General features: G+C 40.1%; 2 protein-coding genes across 7 annotated transcripts in view; one reads left to right on the forward strand and one right to left on the reverse strand.

Annotated features, from left to right (window-relative positions):
- The window catches only part of PHYHIPL (phytanoyl-CoA 2-hydroxylase interacting protein like), a 160,644-nt gene extending 143,671 nt beyond the window's left edge, over positions 1–16,973 (forward strand). For all 4 annotated transcript variants that reach the window (XM_075612950.1, XM_075612951.1, XM_075612952.1 and 1 more), the window contains exon 5: positions 15,501–16,973. In XM_075612950.1, coding sequence (XP_075469065.1) covers positions 15,501–16,035 — 535 coding nt within the window. In that variant the 3' untranslated portion in view covers positions 16,036–16,973. The remainder of the gene's footprint in view (positions 1–15,500) is intronic.
- Positions 16,633–27,000, reverse strand: part of FAM13C (family with sequence similarity 13 member C) — a 507,877-nt gene continuing 497,509 nt past the window's right edge. For all 3 annotated transcript variants that reach the window (XM_075612947.1, XM_075612948.1, XM_075612946.1), the window contains 4 exons: positions 25,110–25,205; positions 24,370–24,569; positions 18,996–19,097; positions 16,633–18,736 (listed from right to left, as the gene is read on the reverse strand). In XM_075612947.1, coding sequence (XP_075469062.1) covers positions 18,613–18,736; positions 18,996–19,097; positions 24,370–24,569; positions 25,110–25,205 — 522 coding nt within the window. In that variant the 3' untranslated portion in view covers positions 16,633–18,612. The remainder of the gene's footprint in view (positions 18,737–18,995; positions 19,098–24,369; positions 24,570–25,109; positions 25,206–27,000) is intronic.

Consider the following 27,000-nt stretch of genomic DNA (forward strand, 5'->3'; position numbering starts at 1 on the left):
TTTTAAATAGGAAGCCGCAACGTCATCAGGAAGTACCGGCAGCACCTACAGAGGTAAGTATCTTGAGAAGCAAGAGTCTAGAGAGCTGAAATTAACGCGGTTTAGCTCTGGGGACCCCCTGCTTCATGATAATGCTAAAATATATATATATATATATATATATATATATATATATATATATATATATAATGGAAGGCTCATTTAACAGGTAAGTATTTCTGTATGAAACCAAGAGGTTAACTCCTTCCTTTGGCAGCAATTTTTCATAAAATACTGTAAATTTACTGCATGAACTGACTTGTGCTAATAGTTAAGTAGGCTTGTTACATGGGGGTGTGGTGGGTAATAAAGGGGAGCTGTCCTCGAGTAGAAGGTTGCCCCCCATGGCAGAAATGGGTGTGTTAACCCCTTGGTTGACACAAGTTACTAAAGGCTTAATACATTATAAAATGTATGTGCTTTAGTTTTTTGTTTTAACTATTCCATTGCTTTATCATCTTAAATGGCCCTCCGCTGACTCAAACTTAAAATGTCATAGATGGGGCTCCTCATACTTTCTCCCAAACCTGGCCCAGTTGCCGCCTTCTACATTACTGTTGGTGGCACGATCATACACCCAGTATCACAAGCACGCTGCCTAGGTGTGACATTTGACTGGTCCCTCACATTCCAGATGTAGCTAAAACCTGTTGTTTTTTCTTCACCTAACATTGCAAAAATACACCCTTTCCTCTATTGCCCTACTGCTAAAACTCTAACATGGGCCCTCATTTGCTCCCGTCTTGACTATTGTAACATTCTACTATCCGGCCTTTCTGCCTCTCACCTTTCTCATTTACAATCTACCTGTATAGGGAAGGGGGAGGGTGAATAATTCCATACATCTGCATATCAAAGCGAATATGTCTAATGCTATGGGGTGCTCATAGAGGATAGCGATTATTGTAACAAAAGGGGGGTAGCATGAGCGAAAAGCGGGGGTGATTTAGTTGGTGCACACCCTAATAGAATTCATACTGAGACAAATGATCATGGACAAAGTAATGATGTCTCGTTGCTCTGATACAGTGACAATCTATCCTAAACTCTGCTGTTAGAATCACTTTATTCTCTCCTAAATCTGTATTGGCGTCTCTCCTGCAGACATACCTCTCCTGGCTTCCTATCAAAGCCCGTATTACACACAAATTCTCCTAACGTTTATGGCTATATACACTCCTTACATCTCAGCCCTAATTTTTCACTATACACTGTCCCGACTCTTGCGTTCTGCTCAAGGATGTCTTTTGTCTACCCCTCTTGTATCTAAAACCTCTCACTCGCTGCCCTGCACCTCTAGAATGCCCTTTCCCTCAATATCCAACTAGCACTGTCTCTAGCCACCTTTTAAGACCCATCTTAAAACACACCTCTTTAAAGAAGCATATGTGTTGCTCCGTGGCTGATACTATACACCTCCATATATAAACCTTGGCCCCTTGCAGTTCACTTACCAGAACACCTGCTTAGTGTGTCGGTACGTTCTTCCTACTTACCAATTAGATTGTAAGCTCTTTGGGGCAGGGACTCCTTTTTCCTAATGTTACTTATGTCTCAAGCGCTTACTCCCATTATATGTTATAGTATTATGTCCCGTGTATTACTGCTGTCAAGCTCTATGTACATAGATGGCGCTATATAAATAAAGATATACATACATACAGCTACTCAGACAATGTTTTCACCCTAGACTACTAATTGCAGGCCTTTTCATGCAGCTGTTTGTGAAAGATCCAATGCAGATCATTCTTCCTGTAATTATACAGGTAAATAAGAATTTTAATCACTTACAGTAGTGTTAGGACCTGCGATATTATTGTCATGCCTTGAAGTGGTTCGCAGGCTTATAATGCTTTGGCCAAAGGGTTAAACTAAATGACCTTCTTTTCAAGATATATATATATATATATATATATTTCACTGCATATTTTTGTCATATTGGAAGTAGCTCTGGGCTCCCTTTGGGTTTTGTTTTTTGTAGTAATTGCACCTATTGACACTTCTGAGCTTATTGAACAGAATTTGATGTAACCGCTTGGCCTGCACATTTTCTTCTCCACTTTAAATTCCTTTTGATCCTTGGCTTTGTTTAATATTTAGGAATACAAAAAACCTAAGCATAGTGAAAATAAAAATACAAATAGTTGGAGCCCAAAAACATGCTACCCAGGTACCAAGCACCATTCCCCTAAGGGAGAATGTATCTGTACTGATTTTACCTTTTATAATCAACAGCTTGTGGGGGTTCTAGTGACAGGGAAGTTGTACATGAAAACTGCCTGTTCCTTTACATTATATCCATGAAACAACAGCAGGAGTAAAACTAGGAGACGTCATAAATGTTATTTCCCCAATCTGAGTTCTATATTGTACTACTGTAGCAATATTCCAGTTGGTCAATAAACTATTTTGCTTGGTAATTGTACAGGGATTTTGGCCAAATACAAAACTGGTTACATTTTACGAACGAAAAGGAAGGATGCAAAAGCACAAGTCAGTTTATGCAGTAAATGGGCAGCAAACTTTCATAAAATGTATCAGAAAGTATCCATACATGCTGGGCCAAAATAATATGCTAGAAAAAATCTGGGCAAGTACCGTAGCTAAAATGTGTGGTTATATGCACAAAGCAGTGCTATGCCATAGGACATAATACCTTCCGGTGCTAGAACTGAAGTTATAGTCCATTGGAGTGGAAAGGCTGTAAGGGATCTTATGGAATCACACGCTTGATGGGTACAGATGAGACCACGAGTATTCTAAGGCTTGCCTTAAACTAGCCCGGTTACATTCTGGGTATGTGCTGGGTGTAACCTGACTAGTTTAAGGCATTTCTGCATTGACTAATGACCCATAGGATTAACACAGCAGGGGTCCCTGGCAGTCCCAATCAGTTTGAATGGGACTGCCAGGGACCCCCACTGTTAATCTGATGGGCCATTAATCAATGCAGAAATGTTGGGTCTAGTTTAAGGCAAGTTTAAGGCATGTATCCAGCATGTACCTGGGTCTTTTTGGCGATTGCCACTGGTTTGTGTTAGAATAACCGTGGGCACTACAGTACATTATCCCTTTGTTTTGATAATGGACAACCACTAAAGTTAAGGAAGGGATTTTTAAGTGACAGTAGGTACTCTTTGCTCAAAATGTTACCATCATGGTAGGTGTGTAAAACCATATGTCTTTGGACCGTATTTAGCTAAGCCGGGGCTTGTATGTGGTTTATATTTTGACACAGGTGATTTTGGCAACATTTAGATTTGTAAAATTTCACCTAATGTGTTTTGAAGCAACTTTGTCTATATTTTGTATTCTATTCTTTCAATGGTCCACAATGAAGAAATGCCTGTATCATTCTAAGTGTTCTGAAGCTCTGGTTCCTTAAGTATCAATTTGATGATAAACAAAAAGATTCAATGCTAGCAAAGTTTAAGCATTTTATTTGACAAAGTATATTTTGTATTGTATAAATAGACTAGTGATTTACCGGGTACCCGGCCTACCCAGCCATATTTAAAGTACCTGGAAATTACCCGGAACTGGCCCAGGGCGCTGGGACCCGGTGCCGGGTAATTTCCTTTCTGCTCTGCTCCCCAGTCCTTCTCTTGGAGAACGGCAGGAGCAGAGCAGCAGAAGACTTACCTGCAGCCAGCGGCGGAGGGTGAGGAGGATCACGGCAACATCCTGGTGGTGGTGGGAGCCGTAGAAGACATACTTCAGGCGGTGGAAGCAGAAGACGTCATTCTTCAGCCGGATGGAGCAGCGGAAGATATCCTTCACAGCCGGTGCCTGTGGGAGCAGAGCCACATGTGACCAGAACAGGAGCGTTACTATTGGACAGCCAGGGAAGAGCTGCACCGGAAGTCGTGCACCTCCCGGCTGTCCAATAGTAATGCTCCTGCTTCGGTCACATGTTCCTCTGCTTCAACCGGCACCTGCCACCTGCCACCTACCACCCACCGGCTGAAGAATGACGTCCTCTGCTGCCACCACCTGAAGGATGTCTTCTGCTGCTCCCACCTCCACCAGGATGTCGCTGTCTGCAGGTAAGTCAAAACTTAAGTCCAGGTAAAAAGAAAAAAAACATCCCTGGTACCAGTTGTTCTCATTTTATTAGAGGCCGAGATAAATTAGTTTGTTTCTCCTTTTCTCATGACTAAATATCAAATATTCTGTTTCTATTGTCTAGAATGTAAAAGGTTCAGCTGCAGCTCTATGCAGGTTGTCCAGGATACAAAATGTGAGCAAGCGGATTACTGATACGACTTGTGCACATTTAGAGAAATATCGCCCTTTTTATAAATAATGGAAGCTGCAAAAAAACATTACAATTATTTGAGTGACTCAACAAAGACAGAGCGGCTTATTCTATAAACCTCAATAAGACACTTATCAAGCACTTATCGGCCAAAATGCCTACTGCTATTCAGTAAGCCTCGATAAGTGGGAGATAAAGGCATGAATCGCCAATTTCTTCAGCCACCATAAAAAAAATCACCGGGTGAGCAGCGATAAGCCACTTATCGGCCGGATCTGAAACTCGTGCAATTCTAGTAGCCGCGATTAGGTTATCGAGGCGAATCATGGCTCTAGAATGGCGAGTTTCTCCCAAAATCCTCACGCTAGGAAAAGTTGGCGTGAGGCTGGTGAGAAGCTGCTGCGAGGAGGCGATACAGGACTTAGAAAAAAAAATGCTTTTTTTTCTGCATCGGATTGATGCTGGGGGTCTCCGGAGCTGATATCCATTAATATCAGCACCGGAGACCCCCCGGCATGAATCCCATGCAATAAAAATGCATTGTAAGCTCCTCGGGGCAGGGACTCCTCTTCCTTAATGTTATGTTTATGTCTAAAGCACTTATTCCCATGATCTGTTATTTATATTATCTGTTATTTATTCGATTACCACATGTATTACTACTGTGAAGCGCTATGTACATTAATGGTGCTATATAAATAAAGACATACAATACAATTTACAGTCAACTTCATTACCTTAGCGGCTAACCGCTAAGGCAATGAAGGGGTTAACCACTCCCGCTACCCACCAAGGGCCAAATACTTCCTTCACCCACCCCCACAACAAAAACTAATACCCACCTCCTCAACCCCCACATGATTGATTCCAGAGGCCACAGGGGTCCTCAAGATGTCCCTGAAGGTGTCTGTGGGCCTTCGGGTGGACCCTCTCGGTGTCCGGGGGTCCTCAGGTGGTCACAGCAGGTGTCTGTGGGCCCTTTGCTGGTCCCTGCGGGTGTCTGTGGGCCCTTGGGTGGTCCCTGAGGGTGTCCGGGGGTTCTCAGGTGGTCCCCGCGGGTGCCTGAGGGTCCTCAGGTGGGGTATCTGTGGGCCCTCGGAAAGTCCCTGCGGATGTCCGGGGGCCCTCGGGTGGTGTCTGGGGGTCCCTGCTGGCCTGCGGTACCAATCATGTGGCCAATTTTTTTTGCAATACATTGAAATAAATACACCCCTCCCCTCCCCCCCCCTCCCCAACAGATACAGTACTGTAATGGGCAAAATAACTATTATCCAGATATGGATAATAGCTCATTTGCCCATTATAAAATCAAACATTAGCCAGTCAGCATAAATAAAGTAAATAAAACTTTCTACTTACCCCTGCCATCATGAAGGGTATCCTTGTCAGCATACTCCAGGTCAATGTCCTCCGTTGGTAGCAAGAGTATAATAAAAAATACAATCTAATGGCCCCTAACCCTTAATCACTTTAGCGGTTAATAACCACTATAGTAATTAAGGGGTTAACCCACCTTCTCCTGCTCCCCACCTGGGAGGCCTAGTACCCACCCTCAACCCATTGATTGGCATATTGGTACATCATACCTGTGACAGGGTGAAGTGAGGTACTGCTAGTTATGCCTGGGAAACCTTTATCTGAGTCCTTCATCCAGCACTCAGAAGGTTAACCCAGGAAGAATAGCTGGCAATCAGGAACTAAGCAGACACACCTGACAACCAGCTTGAGATATAAGGAAGCCATTGCTTACAATAAGGTGGCTGCCTCATACTACAGAGCTATCCTAGACAAGCTACTATGCAGATGGATTCACAAACACAGTAAGAACTGTTACTATTTTTTTTCCTGACTGTTAAAGATTTGGTATGAGGCCAGCCAGCCTGATAGATAGGGTTTTTATTGTGAGTAAGTTCTTCCAATGTGGAGTAGATGTTATTTTGCTGCAATATTTTGTGTTGCCTTAAAGGGACAGTGTGCCCAAATGTTACGTTCTATTGTGGAGAAATAAAACCACTTAATATTTGCTTTAACCTGGGACTACACTTGTGGACTATTGACTGACCTCGCCTATAGGCCGTCCTGCCACAATACCCATATAATATGGGCATGATAAGCCACTATAGAAGTCAATGGTCACCATAATAAAAAAGCATGAAGGCCAAAAATACACAATAACAAAGTACTGTATATATACAAGCACCTAAACACTGCAAATAAATAAATAAAAGCACTATTCAACCAATTAAATCAATAAAAGCACTAGTCAACCAATTAAATAAATAAAAGCACTAGCCGACCAATCAATTTAATAAATAAAAGCACTAATCAACAAAACAATTAATTAATTTTAAACACTAGCCAACAAAATAATTAATTAATTTAAACCAATAGCCAACAAAACAAATAATTAATTTAAAACGCTAACCAATCCTAAAATGTACTAAAAACAAGCCATCCAAATTCCAAACAATTGAATCCAAACAATAAAAACAAATAGAAAAAATTACAATCAATTCAAAACAAGCATTTGCTGCCACTGTATTTATCTGTACCCTAAAGGGGCATAGATTAATACAATGTAAGTCAATGGCAATCACAAACATAAAAATAAATAAATACAATGAAAAAACCTGAAAAAAAGACATTTACATACATTCAATATTTTACTTACCTTTTGAAGTCTTCAACCTCCGAATCCCATTGTAACTGCAAGCTCTCGTACCGCGACGTCATCACCTGCAATCCAACGCCATCTACTTTGAAGACCAGCATCAGGTAAAAAAAAATCTTCTTTCTTTTTTCTATCTATTTTATCTATCACCGTCTTCTTTCTTCATCTGTCATTATTTTTTATCTTTTCTTTAATCTTCTATCTTCATCTGTCAATCCAAACCCCCATGGTAAATCCAGAACAGGGGGTTCTCTCGTTAGCTTCTTGAGGTAAAATGAGATGTACAGGACTTATATAGGGCCTGTGACGTCACATTTTATGGTTAGATGGTACAGCTCTAATCTGATTGGATGCTGTATCATGTGCCCGCCTCTTTTTGTTGTTGTTAAGGGTGTGATGTCATCTCCAAGGGAGGTGCGTCACATCCTTAAAACCACATGGCTATATCACATAGTATTACAGCCAATGGTATTGAAGACAGTCCCATTGGTTGCTGTACCATTTGATAGGTTACATTAGTTCAAAAGGATGTGACATCATTTTAAGGAATGACATCACATACTTTTGAACTAATGTAGAGAAAGTGTACCTGTTCCGGTTTGGAAGGGGTGTTTCAGCGGGCACCACAAGGCAGAAAAAACGTAGCAACTGCTGGACTGTGCTGTGAAGTGTCCTTTATTAAAGCATGGTTAAAAAGAGGGGGGAAAAAGGATGCCCCTGCACCTCTAACGCGTTTCACCCAAGCATGTGCTTTTTCAAAGAGTAACATTACCCGTGTGCAGGCCTCTGATATACCGGATGTGAACCGGAAGTGACGTCACACAGCAAATGGGCTCTGAGTATGCTGCATGCTGTATGATAGACTGCCAGGCTCATGGCTTGAAGACACTCACACATAGCGCAAGTGCGCCACCTATGGTGCCTGTCTGCCAGTGAGCCTACACCACACACACAGCAGGCTGCATGATGGAATACTGAGTCATAGCTGAATGACATTCACCCGGCACCCATGGGCTTCAGTGACATGCGCAGTAGGGACTAAAAGGTTAAAAACAAAAGAAATGAAAACGAACATTTTAAGCAATCTACATTTAAACATCAAAAACAATATAATTCATATTATTAATCAAATATAAACCTTAATGAAATCTAAATAAATACAAAGATAAATTTCATAATGTATATGTCATAATAGAAAGCAACAAATGGAAAAAATAGATGAAAAAAATATAATAATAATAATTAAAATAAAAACAAGTAATGGCAGGGGTAATGGAGATTTCCAATATCTAATTGATGTAAAACATACATTTAGTACATTTATATTGTTATTATTACAATTCATAATTAGAACAATTTGCTTGATCAGAGCATACTCAGTTGCACTTTAAAATTATCAAGTATATATAAATGCAATTGTATGGGACAGAATAACAAGACCAGCAAGACATTGCATAATTGAACATGCTATCAATATAGTTTACTGAACATACAAGTGTGAACTTTTCAGATCTCATGATTAATGATATATGTGTTAAAGGAATGGGAAAGGGAAGGGTAGGACAAGAATGGAGAAGGGAGGTGGAGAAGGAAAGGGAAGGGGTGTGGGGAGAGGGGGGGGGAGGGGGGAAGGGGGGGGAGGGGTAGAAGGGGGAGAAAAAGGGGGGGGGGGGGGAGGGGAAGGAGGAAAAGAGGGGAAAAGGACCAGAAGATGAATTAAATATTGTCATATTTGTAACAATATATTGTAAACATATGGAATGGATTTAGTGGGCAAAAAATATATATATATATATGTGGTATTTTGCATTCCTCATTATACATGATATAAAAGGACCAAATGGAAGATATATCAACATTTTAAGTAAATGCTAGGTACCCAACATTACAAATAGACACAATTATTCATTTTGTCGTTTATCATATTGATTGTGATCACTTACTCAAAAGGAGTATATTGATGGGCCATGTGGGCGAACTACACGAACAGGAGCACATTTGGGTAACTTTTCAGTATGTGGCTTAAGTTTATTGTCCAATGACAAGATGTTCCAGTGTTTTAATATAATGGAGCGGATGTTATTTGCTTTTGAGTAAGTGATCACAATCAATATGATAAACGACAAAATGAATAATTGTGTCTATTTGTAATGTTGGGTACCTAGCATTTACTTAAAATGTTGATATATCTTCCATTTGGTCCTTTTATATCATGTATAATGAGGAATGCAAAATACCACATATATATATATATTTTTTTTGCCCACTAAATCCATTCCATATGTTTACAATATATTGTTACAAATATGACAATATTTAATTCATCTTCTGGTCCTTTTCCCCTCTTTTCCTCCTTCCCCTCCCCCCCCCTTTTTTCTCCCCCTTCTACCCCTCCCCCCCCCTCTCCCCAAACCCCTTCCCTTTCCCTCTCCACCTCCCTTCTCCATTCTTGTCCTACACTTCCCTTTCCCATTCCTTTAACACATATATCATTAATCATGAGATCTGAAAAGTTCACACTTGTATGTTCAGTAAACTATATTGATAGCATGTTCAATTATGCAATGTCTTGCTGGTCTTGTTATTCTGTCCCATACAATTGCATTTATATATACTTGATAATTTTAAAGTGCAACTGAGTATGCTCTGATCAAGCAAATTGTTCTAATTATGAATTGTAATAATAACAATATAAATGTACTAAATGTATGTTTTACATCAATTAGATATTGGAAATCTCCATTACCCCTGCCATTACTTGTTTTTATTTTAATTATTATTATTATATTTTTTTCATCTATTTTTTCCATTTGTTGCTTTCTATTATGACATATACATTATGAAATTTATCTTTGTATTTATTTAGATTTCATTAAGGTTTATATTTGATTAATAATATGAATTATATTGTTTTTGATGTTTAAATGTAGATTGCTTAAAATGTTCTTTTTCATTTCTTTTGTTTTTAACCTTTTAGTCCCTACTGCGCATGTCACTGAAGCCCATGGGTGCCGGGTGAATGTCATTCAGCTATGACTCAGTATTCCATCATGCAGCCTGCTGTGTGTGTGGTGTAGGCTCACTGGCAGACAGGCACCATAGGTGGCGCACTTGCGCTATGTGTGAGTGTCTTCAAGCCATGAGCCTGGCAGTCTATCATACAGCATGCAGCATACTCAGAGCCCATTTGCTGTGTGACGTCACTTCCGGTTCACATCCGGTATATCAGAGGCCTGCACACGGGTAATGTTACTCTTTGAAAAAGCCCATGCTTGGGTGAAACGCGTTAGAGGTGCAGGGGCATCCTTTTTCCCCCCTCTTTTTAACCATGCTTTAATAAAGGACACTTCACAGCACAGTCCAGCAGTTGCTACGTTTTTTCTGCCTTGTGGTGCCCGCTGAAACACCCCTTCCAAACCGGAACAGGTACACTTTCTCTGCATCCCTTGTCAGCCATGGAGCACACAGAACCGGCGTTCACACCGCATGTGAGTAAACCTGCTGCTTAAATGAGAGCCACCCCAGGCATACAAGATTATTCAATTCAGGGAAATTGCAGAGGTCAAGGGGGGGTCCAAACACTCCCTACTTACAACTCTGTATACCTCTGTTATACCTTGTGCCATGTAGGGGTTTAATGCATATAGCCTCAAGCATGCAATACCACACCAAGTGATCCGGTTTAAAACGCAGTTAAAAACATTTACTTTACAATTACTGTGGGTCACATATGCTCTGTAGCACTGGTTAATTGGGGCCACTTACCCCTTACAATTTTGAACTAATGTAACCTGATGTAAATCACATGGTACAGTAACCAATAAGATTAACCGCTAAGGTGACTAAGGGGTTAGGGGCCATTAGATTGTATTTTTCTTGAATTGTTTCTGGCAACGGAGGACGTGGACCTGGAGTATGCTGACGAGGACACCCTTCATGATGGCAGGGGTAAGTAGAAAGATTGATTTACTTTATGCTGGCTGGCTAATGTTTGATTTTATAATGGGTAAATGAGCTATTATCCATATCTGGATAATAGTTATGTTGCCCATTACAGTACTGTATGTGTTGGGGGAGGGGGGTGTATTTATTTCAATGTATTGCGAAAACAAATTTGGCCACAGGATTGGTACCGCAGCCCAGTGGGACCACCCGAGGGACCCCAGACACCCGCGAGGACTACCTTAGGGCTAACAGACACCCGAGGGGACCACCTGAGGACCCCCAGACACCCGCAGGGATCACCCGAGGGCCCACAGACACCCCCGGATACCACCTAAAAAACCCCGGACACCCATGGGGACCAGCCGAGGGCCCACAGACACTCGTGGGGACCACCTTAGGACCTCCAGACATCCACTGGGACCAACCAAGGGCCCACAGACACCCACGGGAACCACCTGGGGACCCGCGGCCTCTGGTATCAATCATGTGGGGGTAGAGGAGGTGGGTATTAGTGTTGTTTTTTTCATGTTTAATGTGGGTAGTAGCTGTTTTAATATAAATTTTAATACTAGTGTATGAGCAGGGTTCTCCGGAGCAGAACCGCGTTGATTTGAGGTCCAGGGACCTCTTGCATCCTGAGATACAGGTGATATGGGGTGCCGGTATCTCCTATGCATTTAAATGTCCCGCGTCACGTGACCATGGGAATAAAAGGCATAGGAGATACCGGCACCCCGTAACGGGGCCTGTATCTCGGGAAGCAGGGGGGACCCCGGACCTCAAATCAATGCGGTTCTGCTCTGGAGACCCCCTGCTCATCTACACTAGTAATAGATTGTATATTAGAAAACATTAATTTCGGGTGAGATTTGCGCAGGGAGAGGTGGCTCTCTCTGCAGCTGAAAGAAATCGGCGGGTTTGGCCTTTTCAGAGGGGCGATCATCACGCCGCCGGCTACTCACCCGTTTTGGGAATTTTACTTTCACAGGTAATCGAGGCTTTATGATACCGTGATAGCAACGCTCAAAAAACAGGTGATTTAAATGGACCAGCGATTTTTTTTTTTAATGAACACTTATAGCATAGGCCCTGTATGTTCGAAAATCAAACAATTGAAATTTGACAAGGATCTACTGAATGGAAAAAGGAAAATGTATTAAGAAAAACTGTAATAACTGGTGTTGATGAATTCCAGACCCCTTTTCAATGTCCTGCATTCCAAACAGGATTGTGAATACTATCCCTTTGTGTTAAGAGGTAGTGTTATTAATTTGATTACTTAGTTCGCTGAAAGGTACACTTGCTCTAGATAGGAGATTCAAGGACATGACATGAGTTAAAGTTATTCATAAGTGATAACAAATATTTCCAAATAAAATGCATGATACTGTAAGAATAGTTTGAATGAAGGGCATATGTAAGACAGTTTTTTGAGGCCATTATTTGATATGTACAGAATAATTTAGTGTGCTACAGTAAATATCTAATCTCTTTAAGATTTCACAGTGCATGGAGAATTTGTAATGAATACTTTTTCTAGAAGGTCCCTCCAGCTCCTTAAGGATTTGTCTTTTGCTCAAGATTTTTTTAAATTTGCATCATAAACACAAAACAAGATAGTAGAGTAGGCATTTGCTCATCAGAAAGCAACCTGTTTTTTTGGGTGTGCAGGTCCCTAATAAAAGCAGATTTATTTAATTGACACCATATGTGCAGTAACAAAACTGTGTAACAGTGTTCAACGGTGAAGATGTGTGAAGTTTTTGGGGATTTTTTTTTGCTGGTGATCGCGAACCAGATAAAATGTGCCTATATGTTGTGAAAAAGTTAGCAAAGCAAATTTGAAGACACTTGCACACTACAGGTTCCATGGCCCTTTATATACTGTAATTTGTGCTAAATTATGTGGTGAAAATATGAAATTGCTTGGAAATCCACAAAAATAGACCAATATGAACTTTCACAAAAAAATAAAAGTAAAGGGGGGCGGGGGGAGGGTTCACAGTAGGCCAGGTCTTTTTTCACCATTTATATTTATGGGATCAGTCAATAGGCAAAACAAGGCAGTGAAATAAAATGAGGTTTATTCAGGGAAGACCTCAGAAACACACGGAAATACAAAAATGTACACACTTACTGGGGTCTGGGGGTACAATCTAGCCTTTCCTATGGCAGGGTGCCCGCTTGCAAGGGCTTACCCTGATCGGAACTGAGTTTCGGACGTCTTGTACTAAAATCCAGCCAAAAATCCTGTCCGGGACCTAGTCCTGAATCCCCTGAAACCAATTTGGGCACGAAATCCTGATCGCGACCGCTAGTTCGATTTTGAGAACTTGCCCGCAAAAGACGGGACTTAGTCTCTGCGAGGCAGGCTTTTCTAGCTTCAAAACAAAGCTGGTTGCTTTGCTATTTCAAATAATTGCAGGAAAAACGGCGGTGCATCTGCTGCTGCTGAAGAACAATTGGAACCAACAAAACTGCAAACTGCAGAGAACTAGGTGCAAAAATGTATTGGTGGCATAATAAAAACAGCCAGAAGGACACTCTAACGCGTTTCACGTGGTATCCCACGCTTTATCAAAGAGCTTTTTGATAAAGCGTGGGATACCACGTGAAACGCGTTAGTGTCCTTCTGGCTGTTTTTATTATGCCACCAATAAATTTTTGCACCTAGTTCTCTGCAGTTTGCAGTTTTGTTGGTTCCAATTGTTCTTCAGCAGCAGCAGATGCACCGCCGTTTTTCCTGCTATTTCTAGATATACCTCTCGGTAGGAGCACGCTTGACAGGACCAGGATATCCTCAAGGTCAGCAGTGAGTAATTTATTACTTCATTCATGTGATCAGTCCCACACAGCACCCAGACTACCACATAAGATCTACCTATCAGCCTAGTGGTTATATACATGGGAGTGTGTTTATTGGTGGACTATTTGGATTCCTGGGTCTCATGAACTGTCTTATGCAATGAAGATATTTATTGATTTATTACGTACAAAGTAATTGTCTGCTCCTGGTTAGCATCACAAGTGGGAGTGTCCCTCCCCTTTCCTGTTTTTCTATTTCAAATAAAGCAACTTTGAAAAGCCCATCCAAACTTTATCGACTCAAGCCTCAAAATGGTCTGGTTCTCTGACTCGGCTATCTCCCTACATACACTCTGCTACGCTATTCTTAGCATGGTGGTAGGAGGAGCGACCTATCACAGTGTGGGAAACTTTCCCACCAGCCAATAGAAATAGGGGCTCGTTTATTTGGCTGACGTCAGAGGAGGGCGTGTTGAGCCGGCTCGGGACGCCCTGTGGGCGGGACATATGTTCTGGCAAATAGGAAAAGTGCATACGATCGCCATCTTTTCCTAAGCCAGCTCATTGCCTCCCGCTGGGCAGGTGCCACTGAGTCCGGGGACCAGAGTACCCTCCCAGTAGGGAGTCTCTGAACTCTGGACCAGTACTCCGCCCTGTCCCGGCCACTTAGTACCTGACAACTCTCAACATCTCGTCCCCCCTTTGAACTATGGATTCTATACAGACATGCCGGCATCTATGCTGATGCCCGGCTGACTGTATAGAGCCTTATAGTAAATGTACAAAACACCATAAGTCATACTTTAATAAAGAATTAATTTTGGGGTACCTCATATTCATAAGGGAAATGTATTAGGGATATTTGGGCTCGAAATCCAGGTATCTGGGGGACACTGGGAAGCCCCAGTGTAATTCACCTCATGTATCAGCAAATCATGCCTGTTCGCCAGGGGGGAATAAAACGACTACCGGTAACTTCGGCCCCCACATAATGCAAACAAAATAATTGTATTTCTACCCAAATATCCCACCTAAAACTGACACACAAGAAATCTCACACTTCTAGGGCCAAGGGAACATGAAATAGAAAAAAGCAGGGGTCATTTTATTTTTCAGCATGTATTATCCCTGGCCCCTGGCTTATGTAGCTACCAGGGACCCCACAGGTTCAGGGGTAACCAGAGGGCTTAACCTTTATTACCTCCCTCCCGTCACAGGGGGGAAATACTAAAAAAAAGGTGTCAAAGTAAATTTGAAGACGTGCACAGCTCTACCATCGACTATTGCTCTGTGGTATTCAAATATAAAACATCCATTAGAAATGGGGCCATATATGCCCCCTGGTTTGCTCATGGTTAAAAAAAAAATCATGTACAGTACTGTAATGAATCTAAGACTTTATTCTCGTACTTCCAACCTCAAAATATATATTTGTTACCATCCAATGCATGCTTGAATTCTTTGTCTGTATTTGTTTATTCATGATGGTTGTAATACTCTTTTAGCAAGAACAAAAAAACCTCACATCCCGAGTGCCATCCTACAGTTTTGAAACAGGCACTTTTGTCCTGGTGTTTTCTCCCTTAGAAGATTTTAATGCCTGCATCTCGACTATTCTCATACAATATTTAAGTCTACTGATGACGTTTATCCTAAATTGCTGTGCAAATATACATTCGAAAATGTGCATAAACATTGCAAAACTCAGTGTGCTTATTTTTGTAACATACTGACCAGTCACTTGAAATGATAAAATGACTAACACAAATCCTTCATTTTCAGTGAACATCATGGAAATATTATGCAGCCCTCTCCCAAGGATAACAGCGGAAGCCACGGTTCTCCAATCAGTGCAAAGCTGGAAGGTATCTTCTTCTGCTGCAACACAGAGTTTAACACCGGGAAGTCTCCACAAGATTCACCGTACGGAAGGTACAAGTTTGAGATGCCTGCTGAAAAACTTTTCAACCCAAACACCAACCTATATTTTGGTGACTTCTACTGCATGTACACTGCCTACCACTATGTCATCCTCGTCATTGCTCCCATGGGATCACCAGGTGATGAGTTCTGTAAGCAGCGCCTTCCTCAGCTCAGCCTAAATGACAACAAATTTCTGACCTGCACTGAAGAAAATGGTGGTCTCGTATTTCACCATGCCCAGGATGTTATCTTGGAAGTCATTTATACTGACCCTGTAGATCTTTCTATGGGCACAGTTGCAGAAATCATTGGTCACCAGCTAATGAGCTTGTCCACTGCCAATGCAAAGAAAGATCCCAGCTGCAAGACATGCAACATCAGTGTTGGACGTTAAGCCCTCTTGGCCTACCGCGAAGCAGTTAACCCTCTCTGTTCCATACTTACCAGACATTGTGTCCGGAAGCATGCAAAATGCAGTTCTCACCAAAAGCATACACTGAATTTAGAACTCCTTAACCCCTTCGCTGCCTGAAGGAGCCTGCAACGCATTGCTTTGCATTGCACTGTATTTCCTCTCGCAGCAAAGGATTTAATAGCTTTTTTTTAAATATTTTTTTTTTATTTGAAGTTGCTGCTGCTCTCAACCATGACAAACAGTTTTACTTCTCTGCCAACTGTTTAACATTTAGATGTTAGTTTTGTTGTTTGCTGTTTTTCTTCCGTTCCTTTGCCAAACGTAACAAAACTCTATGTAGACTGCTTTAGCAAGGTAAAATAATTATGGCTTTATTGGGGTGTCTAAATAGTAATCTTTTTAATCTACTATTAAAACTGTTGGGATAACTCAAAACAGCATGAAAAAGTTGTAATTGCAGCATGATTGAAATCTCAAAGCCTAGAAATGTCAGCAATTCCAACTAGTCGCTTGACAGTGTTAAATGTTAACAATATTAGCTAACAGGAAACAAATACTGTGTTCTAGCATCATACATATGATAGAAAAATATTTTATTTGTACCGTTGTATAAAATATTTACAGTCATAGAATATATAGAGCACATTTTAATAGCAACTGTATACATGTCAAACCATTTTCCCTTATCAACGATGTAGACTGTAAACTTCATATAGTCGTGTATACGTTCCTGTTACTCTTGCTTCAAAGACTTTAATTAAAAAAAAACTTACAAAGTAATTCATTCCAATTCATACAGTATGTTAAAAAAATCAAGTCAATATAATGAACCATCACAAAGGTCATGAAAATAATTCCACTTGCAAATGGTAATTTCCCCCCCTCCCCCCGCTCCCAATAAACAATTTTAAAACGTCTGTGTTTAAATCCATGCATTTTAGATGCGAGAGAAATAGAAATGTTTGCTTCCGTAGGAATTTATAAAAGGACAAGTGCTTAGCAAGATACAGTAGCAAAAATGGTTATAGTGTGTTTGTGTGGTTGCTTGTGTGAGACAGGTATACAAAGGGAATATTAGCAGCATAAATCTGTTTCACTGATCTCTTACTGTATACATAAATAAGATTTTTCTTCTCTTAAATTAAAGTGAATCAAACATGAACATATTAAGGCAGCATGCATATTTCAACATTCTTAAAAATATAGAGGGCAATATTTTGTTACTGAAATCTCTAATAGGTGCAAATAACTATATGGCAGATTGTCATATCTGCCAACTTTGTAATAGATAAACCTCTTCACTAAACCACAACAAAATGCGTATGAAATGTTACTGTATGATGTGCAGGCCAAACGTTTCAGTGTTTAGACCGTTGTATTTAATTACTTCTACAAAACCGGTTTCATTTAGAAGTTATTTTTCATTTGAAGGGGGGTTTTATGCATTGCTGCTTTAGCTTTAGAAATGTGAAAAGGTAATCTGTGGAGAAATACTTTCCTCTTACCATGTTTTCAGTAAATGATGTAGGAAACATCAGATACTTAGCCCATGTGTTTCCCAAGGAACATATTAACATACTGCTTTGGAATCCCGTACTGGCCCCTATGAGTATGGATGATTTACGCCTGCTTATCTATACAGTGAAAAAATCTATAATCAATTATATTCAACATCACAGAAAATTACACCTCATTGCTTCACAATATAGTTTTCAGTGCGTGTTATTTGCAGTTTAGCTACTTACAAAATTGGGCTTTGGTTAAATTGAGGAATATGTTTTTACCATTGGAACAAGCCATTCTGAAGACGAGAGACATGTACTGTACAATACAAAACGAAAGTCCCATCAAATGTAACCGTTTCAATATTTGTAAGACCTTAATTTTTACCCAATAACCCATGTTGATGATGTCTTGAGTGGGGTCTTAGTAATTCGTATTGTGCCTTTCTATTCCAATCAAGGGTTGCCCATTACAAGCTGTAATAGCTTCACACAAGGATAACCACAGCTCATATTATAGAGGGGACCACAAGGAAGTCAGAATAACTTATATGTGTGCTCTAAGTTCTGCCCTGTGCAAAGGGCACTCTATATGCATTCTACTCCATTTCAGTTTCTTATAGTATGAAATGCAATATTTATTTTTTTACCGGTTGACTATAACCTCATTAACATGGGAGAAGCCTCCAACATATATTGAAGGCACTTCTGACATTGAACTTAGCCATGTTTCAGGGCAGAAATCCTGAATCTTAAATATTGCATTCAAATAAAATTATGAATCTGCATTATAATGACCATATTAAGCTATCCCTCTTAAAGATTTGATCTGAGCAGACTCAGTATCACAAACAGATGAGTAACCATAATGCATTCCATCAGGTTTTCTTCAGGCAAGGGAGAATCCCATTTCCCAGTTCTTGCCCCAGTTATCCTTACCAGGTAGTGTATAGTTATTAAAGTGCATCAGAATTTCAGGGGTATACAGGAGTGTGCAGAAAATATAGCAAACGTTATTATTCTATGAATACTGGCTGTGAATGCTCCTCAAACACTAAATGGTTTTCGAGACATCTTGCTTGCTGATGAGGACTTCTAATAGTCGAAGTTTAGCTTTTATCTGCTTGTATTCACAGTACTCTTCAGCCATTGGTATTCGGTCTTCTTTTTGTGCGCTCCTGAAACATTAAGGATGCAGAGGACATTGAGATTAGGAAGCAGAATAAACCTAATAATGGGGGGCGGGGGGGGGGGGGGGGAACACACAGTACACAAGACAACACTATACAGCAAAACAATCCGTCAGAAATACACAATTTAAAGGGTATTTACAACAACAATGACTTTGTTAGGGCTCACCATAGGCCAAAGTAAAGTTATGGTAGCTTATACATGGGGACATTAAATGGTTAATAGTATTATTTTAACATATCTTACCTTCCTGTTTGTCTTAGGAAGTGCTCTTCAAATTCTCTTAAAGCTTTTCGTAATCTTTTCTTATCAGCTCTTGTCTCTCTCAGGTGATAAAGAAGCTCTGGCCTGTAATACAGCAAACACAAACTAAGCTTCACCTCTTTCATTCTGTTATCGTGTTAAGGTAATAGTTAATGAAGTAGAATCTAACAATGACCAGTCAATTAAAACTGTTGCTCTTTAATGTGCGTCAAATGCAAGGAACACTTTTACTAATAATGATTTTCTTTGGAAGCACAGGTTTATGGCAGAAGTCCCGTAAAGGAAAATGAACACCACAGATCGCAGTAGACGTGTGTTAAGTGTTTCTTCCTATAACCTGCTGGGGTGTCCGATTGCTCAAAATGTATACACCGTATATTGGAAGTGATGAAAAATATACAAACAAAACCCCTTGCATAGTTTAAAGCTAATGCAGAACATCATTCATAGACTTGTGTGAAATGGAAAACACCCTAGGATAAATAAAAAGTTTCTGTTTCGTTCCTTCACTTTCTACTTAGGTATTATCAAGCAGATCAATTGGGGAAACTACAATAGTTATGGGACACTTGCTCTTGGAAAAAAAGAGATGGGTCAACATTGAAAAAGCCTTCTCTGACCAAGTTGCGCTCTCACCTTTTCTGGCTTAAGAAACAATGTAAGCTGCAATATTTGACAACATTCCTGTCAAAACCAGACCGGACTTGCCTCCGTTTCCCTCTCTTATAACCCCATTGAGAACCAACTGACACTTTCTCCCAGGTTATAGCCACAGTCTTTCTAAATTGGTTTGGTACTGGTATATACAGAGTCAAAGACATGCTCTCCACCTTCTCTAATACATCTTTCAAATATCTATGGGAAAAAACCTCGATTCCAAAATTAGACTTCGCAAAGTTCTTGCAAATCTGGCATTTTATAAATAAGAAATTCAAGAAAGGATCACCCTTATAGTACATTTTTTTTTATCCTTATGTCTGCAAACCTTTAACCAAACTAAATAAACTTCCACCATTTATCGTCATTTATCCCCACTTGACAACACTAAAAAGGCTAAGTATTGGTTATGTTGGGAAAGGACGTTGGATGTGAATCTGGATTGGGAAGAGTCGCAAGAAATCAGAGATCGTGGCTATCTACTCCATAACATAACAATGAAATAGAATGTCTGCAAATAGCTTTACTATTATATGATACCCGTCCTGCTCCATGTTATCTATCCATCTTCAGGGTATACATGGGAAGGGACCCTTTAACACTTATTCTTGGCAAATTTCCCCCAAACACAGACAAAAACAACTACTAAGATTGTTTCTCAGATACTTTTGGCAGATAGATGCGTGATGAGCACATTTTGGAAACCGGCTAACCCTCCCATCATTTGTGCATGCCCATATAACTTCCATTTGTGCATGCCCATATAACTTCCATTTGTGCATGCCCATATAACTTCCATTTGTGCATGCCCATATAACTTCCATTTGTGCATGCCCATATAACTTCCATTTGTGCATGCCCATATAACTTCCATTTGTGCATGCCCATATAACTTCCATTTGTGCATGCCCATATAACTTCCATTTGTGCATGCCCATATAACTTCCATTTGTGCATGCCCATATAACTTCCATTTGTGATAGAAATGGAAAGATTGACCAGCTGTAGCAATGACTCTGCCTTCTCAGAGTTTAGGAACCTCCATCAAGACACAAATCTTTTAATTGGTTTTCTGGGGAAACAGTTTTACTATATGCTTTATACTGTATGTCATGATTATGTAATAAGATTATCTTCAAAATACATGTATTTATGCAGCCTTTCTACCAAATCCCCCTCACTTCCCTCCTCCCCACTCCCTTCCTCTTTGTCCATATAGTTTGGACACCGTTTTATTTATTTAAATACAAAAACATCATTAAATAGTGTTAACAAATAGATGCATGATTTGGAATTAGTTGGTGTCTGTTTGGGATATAGGAACCTAATCTAGTATTCTTTGATATTTCCTTACCCACTTCGTCTGGTTAAACATTGCCTCCACATGGTTCTCAGGGTAATTATGGTGATCAGATGTGGCCAACCAAATACATTTGCTCTGCAGGATCTCCAAGCAAATGTTGTCACACAAAAAAAGCTGTGCTTACGAGTTAGCACTGTGATCTAATACTCCTCATTTTAAAGTAGCACTACAGAGTGACCTGCTTATCTTTAAACTACTTACTATTGGGACCAGTAATGCCCATATAGCCCCACTACCAATAATGGCATTAACATTCATAATTGTATTTGACCATGTTAATGCAGTAACTAACTCCCATACTAGCACACAAGATCCCAAAGACTGTTGTGATGCCCATTTAGAAAATGTGGGCCCCTATAATGACCTGCAATAAAAGAGTTTAAACCTATATTGTCATAATGACTTGAATTAAGGCTTTGTATTCAAAGGCTACTACAATAAGTGGTTGTTAATAAATACAATTACAATTATTTGGAGGTTACATAGAAGTACAATAAGCAAGCCAGAAGATACACACACACACACACACACACACACACACACACACACACACACACACACACACTGTCAGATCCACAACACATAATGTAGAGAAAAAATCATATATAAAAAAACTCTCATGCTAGTCAATTTAAATGCATCATAATTAAAGAAATTATTTAGCTTTTGTCAAATCCAATATGGATGACTGTAACATTGTATTAAAACAAAGATGGAAAGTCCACCACATATCGTTGCGCAATATAGGTGATAACCAGGCGCAATAATCACAAAAAAACACAAATCCAATTAGAATATACCAATCCTCCTTTGATCGTGGGGGAAAGATAAAGAATGGAAGTCCAAGATAGTTCAAATCTCACTGTCACTTCTTTTTTTGTGTGAGGTTTTCTTAATACTTCATGCTTGCAGGTTTCTGGAAGAATAGAATACAGAAAACCATTGCGCAATATCGTCTGAGCATTAGAAATATTCTCCCCCAGCTGCTAGCTACGTACAGCAATTATGCAGAAAACAGGTACTGATTGGTATCTTTAATCCTCCAGTGAGGTCACTACAGCTGGCGCTGGATCTCTCCACACTCTGCGTTGTTCCCGGATCTCTCCTTCAACGCTCAGTGCCAGTTGACCCAGAAAATAAGGAGAATAGACATAGTGCAAAATACCAGTTGTACAATTTATTAAAAACAAACGCAATAAAAACACCACACGGTGTTATACTCACATTTGTAAAGTGATGACCATGTGATTTACAACGTGCCGTCCGCTGCCTGTGTACTGGAAGCACCACTCACCAGCAGCTGGGGTTGGATCCCCTCCTCCCTCCTTCTCGCGGCCACGACTCAACTTGGGTCCTCCCACTGATGGTACACTGATGTGACGCTTGCTTCCTTCCACAGACTGGGGTCACGTTCACCAATAAGCTCCACCCTACGAGTTTCGTAACTCTCGCGTTACTTCGTCAGGGGTGTGGAGCTGAGATGTGACACTTCCTATTTGTAGCCCGCAGTGTTAGCGACTGGATCTATACCCTTAAAACGATGACCCCCTAAGGGACTTAACATCGAGTTTGATCTAGCAGCATTCCTCAAAGATGCCAAGTGATCTATTGTAAGTACAGTGAGCATGTTTGGTGTCCTTTGTCTGCTGGAATTAGACATAGATCTTGTCAATTGATATGTAACCATATGTCAGGTTAAGTGGTCTCCAAACTTTATGTTCTCAATTTCTCTTTGAATTCATTTTCATTTGAATTCGTGTTAGTTCAAGTTGTCTCTAAATTTGTATTGTATATTTTAATTTTAAATTTTTTTATTTTTATTAGTACTATTCAATTGTAGTCTTATTCTTAGTGTGATCAACATCATGTATATTATTGTTATTTTCTGTATTGGTGGTTGTATATATACTAGGGTATATGATTGGTCTAGTAACATAATAGATCTTACAAGGTTTATCTTTGGTATTAATACCTAATAAGTATTCATATGCATCCACAGTGGCTATGAGGCATGGCTAGATACATGCATTCATTATCAATTGCCATCCCACATGAGCGGTATGGGCTGTCAGTAAGCTGACATGCAAGGGGTTAATATCTCGTGTATAGACGCGTTAAGGTCTAAAAGCCTGAGGGGCGTGCTTTGCAGAGGGGAAAGGACGCTACCGCGTCGCCTAGTAAGGCAGGTTCACTGATATATGAGCATGTAAATCTTTTCAACTAGACAGCCAATCAGCTAACACTGCAGGCTACAAATAGGAAGTGTCCCATCTAAGCTCCACACCCCTGATGAAGTAACGCGAGATTTACGAAACGCGTAGGGTGGAGCTTACTGGTGAACGTGACCCCAGTCTGTGGAAGGAAGCGAGCGTCACATCAGTGTACCATCAGGGGGAGGACCCAAGTTGAGTCATGGCCGCGAGAAGGAGGGAGGAGGGGATCCAACCCCAGCTGCTGGTGCACGGTGCTTCCAGTACACAGGCAGCGGACGGCACGTTGTAAATCACATGGTCATCACTTTACAAATGTGAGTGTAACACTGTGTGGTGGTTTTATTGCGTTTGTTTTTAATAAATTGTACAACTGGTATTTTGCACTATGTCTATTCTCCTTATCCTCCGAGCGTTGAAGGAGAGATCCGGGAACAACGCAGAGTGGGGAGAGATCCAGCGCCAGCTGTAGTGACTTCACTGGAGGATTAAAGATACCAATCAGTACCTGTTTTCTGCATAATTGCTGTACGTAGCTAGCAGCTGGGGGAGAATATTTCTAATGCTCAGACGATATTGCGCAATGGTTTTCTGTATTCTATTCTTCCAGAAACCTGCAAGCATGAAGTATTAAGAAAACCTCACACAAAAAAAGAAGTGACAGTGAGATTTGAACTATCTTGGACTTCCATTCTTTATCTTTCCCCCACGGTCAAAGGAGGATTGGTATATTCTAATTGGATTTGTGTTTTTTGTGATTGTTGCGCCCGGTTTTCACGTAATTGTTCTTATATTGTATAGCAAGTCATTGGATAGACTTTTTTTGAATTTCCTAGGCTGCCATCCCATTGTCCCAAGGGGTTGGGGTTGGAATTGTTATCACAGTTATTGATTAGTCAATCACAGATAGGTGTGGTGTCACTCACTACCACTTTTTCTAGCACTAGGTTGAGCGCAGTGTGTAATATAATTTATTTTTACATATTGTAGCGCAAATACCTTTTTTAATTCGATAAAGATATCCTCCAATACGGAAAGTTAAGCCTCCCAAGTGAATAGAACCCTACCAAGACAATTAATATCCCAACATGAAAAACAAACAACAACAACAAGAAACCCCACTTACATTGATGCTTCATGTAAGTTGGACATTGAGAGGGCTGGTTGTCTCACTGGCCTTTTATCTTCAAGAGGAGATACATATACAGGTTCCAAGTCTTCGCTAGAATAGAATAACTGCTCATCCATTGCAATGTCTGATGCTGTTCTTACAGTAAATTCATTGCCAGTCTGGGCACTGTCTTCATCTGAATCGTCTTCCTCGTGCTTAAAAAAAAAAAAAAAAAAAAAAAAAAAATATATATATATATTAGTACAATATACATATTTAGAAGAAAATGACCTAATGAACCAAGCTGGGTATGAACCCTGACAGCTGCACCACAAGGGCCGGAGCCCCTTGGGCCATCCCAAAGTACATTACTCTTTGTGATATACACAGTAGAAGCCGGAACTGCCCCTGCTTCTTCATAACTGCAAGTATACCCTTTGTACAGTTGCAGTGCATATTTTTAAGACACTATACAACAGGCAGTTTCCTGCGAGAATCTATGGGTACTTGAGGCATTTTGCTTGTCTGTTGAAATTCTGTTCAAATGGACACACTTTGTTTTGCACCAGAGTTACACCACTTTGCTGTGATACATACACCCCTGGAAATTAAACCTTAGCATGTCAATGTAGAAGAACTAATATTTTTGAATATACAAAAATAAAAAATAAAAGTTCTAACATTGCATCTGGCAATTATAGAAATGAAAAAAGTCACCTTTCTTGTGTCAAAAGATAGATATATAGTTTACTTACTATTGTTGGAATCAAAGATGCAGTAGACAACAGTTGCTTGATAATCCTGTATCTGTCATAAAGAGGCTTCATAAGACTTCGCTCTTGCTTTGTACCCTAAAATAATCATAGACACTTTTACTTTTCTTACAAATAAGAGCAACATTGTATCTGTCTTTTGCTAGCCAACTAGTCATTTGAACGAAGTTCTTCATGAATGGTATACAATGGAGGGCTCGATTATAAAACACGTTGTTCAGGCTGTTTACGGACAAAAAAATCCCTAGTGAAATCAATCGGGATTTTCCTGCGATGACGGCCACTTCGGAGAATATAGGATTACCCACTGTAATCTTAAAGATGCAATACAAGTAGATTACAAAAATATATATATTTTATTTTTATATATGCAGCCTTATTGAAAACAAATTAACGAAGTCGCCGATCGATTGGTTCTCCCGTGATCGATCAGCAAAATCCTGTTTCCCAGGGTTCACTAAATGGCTGCCTTTCAGTTTAAAATCAATCCTTCAGTCAGTGTAACTCAGCAGCTACAATCTATTCTTATATTACGAAGGTAACATAATCTACAATATTGTTACAGTTCAAACTGCTGGGAATATTGGAAACAAATGATCACAAACAGGAAAGTGTTACAAAGATATTGCACAGATTGGGAGGTGGGCTAAAGCCTGCTATAGAAATCAAAACATGCTCAGTATATTACAACTCATTAAAAATGGCATTAACATTTGAAATAAAAAAGTAGTATTAGCTAATACTACAGAACTGATTAATTTAAAAAACAAATACTCATGTAGGATATTGTTTGTACTGCTCCTTTAATAACAGAAATATAGGTATATATCATGAAAATGGAAATAATCCTCTTGTAATAACTGTGCAGATGACATTTATTTTCAGCTTTGGCTTTAGCCAAAGAGGCGATTTGTGAAGCAAGTTTACAGTGAACTGAAAAAACCCACAGATTTATTGTATGGCATCTGCCATATCAGAAAAACACACGGGAAATATCAGCATTGCAAACACTGAACATTACAAGAGATGGGGCTACTGTATAGAAGCTTGCAGGAGAGTGCAAGAAAGAGATGGAACAAGAAAGGTGGAAGAGGGACATTCTTAATAATATTGTTCGCTTGATTCCTGGGTTTTTCCCCCCATTATAGCTGTTTATGTATTTACAGCCTTCAGTAATATTGCCCGGGAGGACCGACTTATGATGTCAGAAGCTGTACCTGGGGAGGAAAAGACCCATGACTTACGGATGCAGCACAATGTGTTGCTCCCACTGGAGCACGTGGTGTGATATTCTGCATTAGAATGCAATATGTTATCAGCAGCAGCAATGAAGTCTGCTACAGGTGTAAATGGGCATTCCTGGGGAGGAGGCTAATCGTGGTCATTGGAGGCCTGCAGATGTGCTGACAAGCCCTTGCTTGCCATTTGCAGAAAAGACTAGAGTCCTTCAAAGACCCAAGAAATAAGTTCTCAGAGTTTCAATAAAAGTATAATTCCCACCAAGAGTTTGCTGTATTTTAAACTGTATAATATAATGTATATAATATAATCTTTTGTGCTAGGGGGGAGAATGTTTAACAGTTTGGAGGAGATTTTAAACTAGGGTGGAGGGGGAGGGGAATGAAACAGATAAACTAAATAGAATAGATGAGGATACAAGGTGGTATGGAGGTAGAATGGGGGCAAGTGCGAGTTTGACAAGCAGCGAGACACTCATAGTAAATACAGATAATACTAGAAAACTTCTAAAGACTAAACCAAGTTGGCGCAGAAAGGAAGGAGAAGATAAGATAATAGTACAGACTGAAAAAAACCTTAAATGCATGCTTGCTAATGCAAGAAGCCTGACAGATAAAATGGGGGAGCTTGAATT

Source organism: Ascaphus truei, chromosome 8, assembly GCF_040206685.1.
Source record: "Ascaphus truei isolate aAscTru1 chromosome 8, aAscTru1.hap1, whole genome shotgun sequence".
Taxonomy (NCBI): domain Eukaryota; kingdom Metazoa; phylum Chordata; class Amphibia; order Anura; family Ascaphidae; genus Ascaphus; species Ascaphus truei.